This window comes from Bufo gargarizans, chromosome 6 (assembly GCF_014858855.1).
Source record: "Bufo gargarizans isolate SCDJY-AF-19 chromosome 6, ASM1485885v1, whole genome shotgun sequence".
Classification (NCBI taxonomy): Eukaryota; Metazoa; Chordata; class Amphibia; order Anura; family Bufonidae; genus Bufo; species Bufo gargarizans.
This window is the reverse complement of record NC_058085.1, coordinates 7495284-7503592: the sequence shown is the minus strand read 5'-3', so window position 1 is coordinate 7503592 and position 8309 is coordinate 7495284. Positions and strand designations below refer to the sequence as shown.

The 8309-nt window shown below is 43.3% G+C and overlaps 1 protein-coding gene across 2 annotated transcripts in view; it reads left to right on the top strand.

The window, feature by feature from the left end:
* Positions 1-590: 590 nt before the first annotated feature.
* Positions 591-8309, top strand: part of PITPNC1 (phosphatidylinositol transfer protein cytoplasmic 1) — a 47239-nt gene continuing 39520 nt past the window's right edge. For both annotated transcript variants that reach the window (XM_044300129.1, XM_044300130.1), the window contains exon 1: positions 591-738. In XM_044300129.1, coding sequence (XP_044156064.1) covers positions 611-738 — 128 coding nt within the window. In that variant the 5' untranslated portion in view covers positions 591-610. The remainder of the gene's footprint in view (positions 739-8309) is intronic.

The following is an 8309-nucleotide window of genomic DNA, read 5'->3' as shown; positions in this document are numbered from 1 at the left end:
AGTATGGCTGCCCTTACCGCTTAGACGCTACCTCCCAGTTTGCCTTCATTCAGTATCGTTGTCACCTAGTTCTCTAAGATCTAGACCAGGCACAGCCCTCCAGCTGTTGTAAAACTACAACTCCCACCATGCCCTGCTGTAGACTGATAGCTGTAGGTACTCTGGGCATGCTGGGAGTTGTAGTTTTGCAACAGCTGGAGAGACTCAGGTTGGCCATCCGTGAACTAGAATATCTAGTAATGCAGCACCCACCACCTCTCGCCTGCAGGCCCTATCCCAGGGGCCAGCGACTCCGAGGGTCCTGACTCTGCAACCAGTAACGCTCCAACTGGAAGCTGCATATGCTGTGAGTGTGTGTTGTAAAGTAGAGCACCCCTTATATCATTAGTAGGACTACAAATCCCAGCATTGCTGATTCCAGTGGGGACCCTCATCTATATGTGGCTGCTAAGATGAGCCCTCGCTCCGGAGGACCCACCCGACTGTGTGTAATACTCCACTTCCCCTGTGGGGGTGCTGCATATTACTGCTTTTCTGTGCTTTCTTTGCTGGTGTCGCGTGCGTCTAACCGCTCTCATCCTCCTTACAGTACAGAATCGGACAGCTGTATATGATCAGCAAGCATAGCCACGAGCAGAGCGACCGAGGAGAAGGCGTGGAGGTCGTACAGAACGAGCCCTACGAGGACCCGGTGCACGGCCCGGGACAGCTCACCGAGAAGAGAGTCTACCTGAACAGGTACGGCCGCGTTCAAGATCTCTGCTAGCTGTCAGTGAAGACTGTATCCCAGGTGAAGGCTTGATAGTCCACACAGTCTGATGCATTGTAACAGACCCTCAGCTGTGAGACGTATTATATATATATATACAGGTCTGTATCATTATAGGCTGGATACACTGTAACAGACCCTCAGCTGTGAGAAGTATTAGATATACATACAGGTATGTATCATTATAGGCTGGATACACTGTAACAGACCCTCAGCTGTGAGAAGTATTAGATGTGTACAGGTCTGTATCGTTATAGGCTGGATACACTGTAACAGACCCTCAGCTGTGAGACGTATTATATATATATATATATATATATACAGGTCGGTATCATTATAGGCTGGATACACTGTAACAGACCCTCAGCTGTGAGAAGTATTAGATGTGTACAGGTCTGTATCGTTATAGGCTGGATACACTGTAACAGACCCTCAGCTGTGAGACGTATTAGATATGTACAGGTCTGTATCGTTATAGGCTGGATACACTGTAACAGACCCTCAGCTGTGAGAAGTAGTAGATATATACAGGTCTGTATCATTATAGGCTGGATACACTGTAACAGACCCTCAGCTGTGAGAAGTATTCGATATATACAGGTCTGTATCATTATAGGCTGGATACACTGTAACAGACCCTCAGCTGTGAGACGTATTAGATATATAAACAGGTCTGTATCATTATAGGCTGGATACACTGTAACAGACCCTCAGCTGTGAGAAGTATTCGATATATACAGGTCTGTATCATTATAGGCTGGATACACTGTAACAGACCCTCAGCTGTGAGAAGTATTCGATATATACAGGTCTGTATCATGATAGGCTGGATACACTGTAACAGACCCTCAGCTGTGAGACGTATTAGATATGTACAGGTCTGTATCATTATAGGCTGGATACACTGTAACAGACCCTCAGCTGTGAGAAGTATTAGATATGTACAGGTCTGTATCATTATAGGCTGGATACACTGTAACAGACCCTCAGCTGTGAGACGTATTAGATTTGTACAGGTCTGTATCATTATAGGCTGGATACACTGTAACAGACCCTCAGCTGTGAGACGTATTAGATATATACACGTCTGTATCATTATAGGCTGGATACACTGTAACAGACCCTCAGCTGTGAGACGTATTAGATATATATACAGGTCTGTATCATTATAGGCTGGGTACACTAACAGACCCTCAGCTGTGAGAAGTATTCGATATATACAGGTCTGTATCATTATAGGCTGGATACACTGTAACAGACCCTCAGCTGTGAGACGTATTAGATATGTACAGGTCTGTATCATTATAGGCTGGATACACTGTAACAGACCCTCAGCTGTGAGACGTATTAGATATGTACAGGTCTGTATCATTATAGGCTGGGTACACTGTAACAGACCCTCAGCTGTGAGACGTATTAGATATGTACAGGTCTGTATCATTATAGGCTGGGTACACTGTAACAGACCCTCAGCTGTGAGACGTATTAGATATGTACAGGTCTGTATCATTATAGGCTGGATACACTGTAACAGACCCTCAGCTGTGAGAAGTATTAGATATATACACGTCTGTATCATTATAGGCTGGATACACTGTAACAGACCCTCAGCTGTGAGACGTATTATATATATATATATACAGGTCTGTATCATTATAGGCTGGATACACTGTAACAGACCCTCAGCTGTGAGACGTATTAGATATATACAGGTCTGTATAGTTATAGGTTGGATACACTGTAACAGACCCTCAGCTGTGAGAAGTATTCGATATATACAGGTCTGTATCATTATAGGCTGGATACACTGTAACAGACCCTCAGCTGTGAGACGTATTAGATATGTACAGGTCTGTATCATTATAGGCTGGATACACTGTAACAGACCCTCAGCTGTGAGACGTATTAGATATGTACAGGTCTGTATCATTATAGGCTGGATACACTGTAACAGACCCTCAGCTGTGAGACGTATTAGATATACATACAGGTCTGTATCATTATAGGCTGGATACACTGTAACAGACCCTCAGCTGTGAGACGTATTAGATATGTACAGGTCTGTATCATTATAGGCTGGATACACTGTAACAGACCCTCAGCTGTGAGACGTATTAGATACACTGTAACAGACCCTCAGCTGTGAGACGTATTAGATATACATACAGGTCTGTATCACTATAGGCTGGATACACTGTAACAGACCCTCAGCTGTGAGACGTATTAGATATGTACAGGTCTGTATCATTATAGGCTGGATACACTGTAACAGACCCTCAGCTGTGAGAAGTATTCGATATATACAGGTCTGTATCATTATAGGCTGGATACACTGTAACAGACCCTCAGCTGTGAGAAGTATTCGATATATACAGGTCTGTATCATTATAGGCTGGATACACTGTAACAGACCCTCAGCTGTGAGACGTATTAGATATGTACAGGTCTGTATCATTATAGGCTGGATACACTGTAACAGACCCTCAGCTGTGAGAAGTATTAGATATGTACAGGTCTGTATCATTATAGGCTGGATACACTGTAACAGACCCTCAGCTGTGAGACGTATTAGATTTGTACAGGTCTGTATCATTATAGGCTGGATACACTGTAACAGACCCTCAGCTGTGAGACGTATTAGATATATACACGTCTGTATCATTATAGGCTGGATACACTGTAACAGACCCTCAGCTGTGAGACGTATTAGATATATATACAGGTCTGTATCATTATAGGCTGGGTACACTAACAGACCCTCAGCTGTGAGAAGTATTCGATATATACAGGTCTGTATCATTATAGGCTGGATACACTGTAACAGACCCTCAGCTGTGAGACGTATTAGATATGTACAGGTCTGTATCATTATAGGCTGGATACACTGTAACAGACCCTCAGCTGTGAGACGTATTAGATATGTACAGGTCTGTATCATTATAGGCTGGGTACACTGTAACAGACCCTCAGCTGTGAGACGTATTAGATATGTACAGGTCTGTATCATTATAGGCTGGGTACACTGTAACAGACCCTCAGCTGTGAGACGTATTAGATATGTACAGGTCTGTATCATTATAGGCTGGATACACTGTAACAGACCCTCAGCTGTGAGACGTATTAGATATGTACAGGTCTGTATCATTATAGGCTGGATACACTGTAACAGACCCTCAGCTGTGAGAAGTATTAGATGTGTACAGGTCTGTATCGTTATAGGCTGGATACACTGTAACAGACCCTCAGCTGTGAGACGTATTAGATATATACACGTCTGTATCATTATAGGCTGGATACACTGTAACAGACCCTCAGCTGTGAGACGTATTATATATATATATACAGGTCTGTATCGTTATAGGCTGGATACACTGTAACAGACCCTCAGCTGTGAGACGTATTGGATATGTACAGGTCTGTATCATTATAGGCTGGATACACTGTAACAGACCCTCAGCTGTGAGACGTATTAGATATGTACAGGTCTGTATCATTATAGGCTGGATACACTGTAACAGACCCTCAGCTGTGAGACGTATTAGATACACTGTAACAGACCCTCAGCTGTGAGACGTATTAGATATACATACAGGTCTGTATCACTATAGGCTGGATACACTGTAACAGACCCTCAGCTGTGAGACGTATTATATATATATATATACAGGTCTGTATCATTATAGGCTGGATACACTGTAACAGACCCTCAGCTGTGAGACGTATTAGATATGTACAGGTCTGTATCATTATAGGCTGGATACACTGTAACAGACCCTCAGCTGTGAGAAGTATTCGATATATACAGGTCTGTATCATTATAGGCTGGATACACTGTAACAGACCCTCAGCTGTGAGAAGTATTCGATATATACAGGTCTGTATCATTATAGGCTGGGTACACTGTAACAGACCCTCAGCTGTGAGACGTATTAGATATGTACAGGTCTGTATCATTATAGGCTGGTACACTGTAACAGACCCTCAGCTGTGAGACGTATTAGATATGTACAGGTCTGTATCATTATAGGCTGGATACACTGTAACAGACCCTCAGCTGTGAGACGTATTAGATATGTACAGGTCTGTATCATTATAGGCTGGATACACTGTAACAGACCCTCAGCTGTGAGAAGTATTAGATGTGTACAGGTCTGTATCGTTATAGGCTGGATACACTGTAACAGACCCTCAGCTGTGAGACGTATTAGATATATACACGTCTGTATCATTATAGGCTGGATACACTGTAACAGACCCTCAGCTGTGAGACGTATTATATATATATATATATACAGGTCTGTATCGTTATAGGCTGGATACACTGTAACAGACCTCAGGGACGTATTGGATATGTACAGGTCTGTATCATTATAGGCTGGATACACTGTAACAGACCCTCAGCTGTGAGACGTATTAGATATGTACAGGTCTGTATCATTATAGGCTGGATACACTGTAACAGACCCTCAGCTGTGAGACGTATTAGATACACTGTAACAGACCCTCAGCTGTGAGACGTATTAGATATACATACAGGTCTGTATCACTATAGGCTGGATACACTGTAACAGACCCTCAGCTGTGAGACGTATTAGATATGTACAGGTCTGTATCATTATAGGCTGGATACACTGTAACAGACCCTCAGCTGTGAGAAGTATTCGATATATACAGGTCTGTATCATTATAGGCTGGATACACTGTAACAGACCCTCAGCTGTGAGAAGTATTCGATATATACAGGTCTGTATCATTATAGGCTGGATACACTGTAACAGACCCTCAGCTGTGAGACGTATTAGATATGTACAGGTCTGTATCATTATAGGCTGGATACACTGTAACAGACCCTCAGCTGTGAGACGTATTGGATACACTGTAACAGACCCTCAGCTGTGGTATTAGATACACTGTACCAGACCCTCAGCTGTGAGACGTATTAGATATGTACAGGTCTGTATCATTATAGGCTGGGTACACTGTAACAGACCCTCAGCTGTGAGACGTATTAGATATGTACAGGTCTGTATCATTATAGGCTGGGTACACTGTAACAGACCCTCAGCTGTGAGACGTATTAGATATGTACAGGTCTGTATCATTATAGGCTGGATACACTGTAACAGACCCTCAGCTGTGAGACGTATTAGATATGTACAGGTCTGTATCATTATAGGCTGGATACACTGTAACAGACCCTCAGCTGTGAGACGTATTAGATATACATACAGGTCTGTATCATTATAGGCTGGATACACTGTAACAGACCCTCAGCTGTGAGAAGTATTAGATGTGTACAGGTCTGTATCGTTATAGGCTGGATACACTGTAACAGACCCTCAGCTGTGAGACGTATTAGATATATACACGTCTGTATCATTATAGGCTGGATACACTGTAACAGACCCTCAGCTGTGAGACGTATTATATATATATATATACAGGTCTGTATCATTATAGGCTGGATACACTGTAACAGACCCTCAGCTGTGAGACGTATTAGATATATACAGGTCTGTATAGTTATAGGTTGGATACACTGTAACAGACCCTCAGCTGTGAGAAGTATTCGATATATACAGGTCTGTATCATTATAGGCTGGATACACTGTAACAGACCCTCAGCTGTGAGACGTATTAGATATGTACAGGTCTGTATCATTATAGGCTGGATACACTGTAACAGACCCTCAGCTGTGAGACGTATTAGATATGTACAGGTCTGTATCATTATAGGCTGGATACACTGTAACAGACCCTCAGCTGTGAGACGTATTAGATATACATACAGGTCTGTATCATTATAGGCTGGATACACTGTAACAGACCCTCAGCTGTGAGACGTATTAGATATGTACAGGTCTGTATCATTATAGGCTGGATACACTGTAACAGACCCTCAGCTGTGAGACGTATTAGATACACTGTAACAGACCCTCAGCTGTGAGACGTATTAGATATACATACAGGTCTGTATCACTATAGGCTGGATACACTGTAACAGACCCTCAGCTGTGAGACGTATTAGATATGTACAGGTCTGTATCATTATAGGCTGGATACACTGTAACAGACCCTCAGCTGTGAGAAGTATTCGATATATACAGGTCTGTATCATTATAGGCTGGATACACTGTAACAGACCCTCAGCTGTGAGAAGTATTCGATATATACAGGTCTGTATTATTATAGGCTGGATACACTGTAACAGACCCTCAGCTGTGAGACGTATTAGATATGTACAGGTCTGTATCATTATAGGCTGGATACACTGTAACAGACCCTCAGCTGTGAGATGTATTGGATACACTGTAACAGACCCTCAGCTGTGGTATTAGATACACTGTACCAGACCCTCAGCTGTGAGACGTATTAGATACACTGTACCAGACCCTCAGCTGTGAGACGTATTAGATACACTGTAACAGACCCTCAGCTGTGAGACGTATTAGATACACTGTAACAGACCCTCAGCTGTGAGACGTATTAGATACACTGTAACAGACCCTCAGCTGTGAGACGTATTAGATACACTGTAACAGACCCTCAGCTGTGAGACGTATTAGATACACTGTAACAGACCCTCAGCTGTGAGACGTATTAGATACACTGTAACAGACCCTCGTGTTCAGAGCTGAGTTTCAGGACGGCATTGGCTCCGCTCCTGTGTGCAGTGACCTCTGCAGAGCCTTCCTCCCCCGTGTGAGGAATGAGCTGCGGCTTGCAGACTCTTGGTCACTGTGGTGCTGACACAGCAGAGTTGTGCTGTTGCTGGGAGAAGGGGGTGACCCTGGGGGTGTCACATGTGACCGGAGACGTGACGGATTAATGAGGAGACTTTCTTGCACTCGTCTTCCACCACAATCCCCTCAGGAGCCGCGGCCGTCTCCTCAAGTTTTCTTCCACGGTGCAGAATTGCTGAGTTCAAGGTTCCTACCTCCATTACAGTGTCTCATATAAGCCGAGCGGCAGAGGACAACAGCGGGGTGCGGGATGGGGGGCCCGGGACAGGCTCCAGGGACTTCTCTAAGGACAGTAGAAACTTTCCATTACTCTGTGGTTTGCAGCTTTAAGGTTTTCCTGGCAAAGTCCGGAACATTATTTCCATAGCAATTGCAGTAGAGCGTTCCCGCCCTGCGTTCTGCTGTATTTACATCTCATATTTGGGAGCACCGGCTGCGTCTCCATCTGCCGCTCTCCCCAAACCTGCTGCTTATTGCTGATAAACCCAGCTGTACTGAGAAGTGTATACAGAGGACTAAAAACCCGACCTCCACTTCTCCTAAAATCCAAAATACAGCCAACTATGTACAAAAGTATAACTACTATAATACCGCCCCTATATAACTACTATAATACTGCTCCTACTGTACAAGAATATAACTACTATAATACTGCCTCCTATGTACAAGAATATAACTACTATAATACTGCTCCTATGTACAAGAATATAACTACTATAATACTGCCTCCTATGTACAAGAATATAACTACTATAATACTGCCTCCTATGTACAAGAATATAACTACTATAATACTG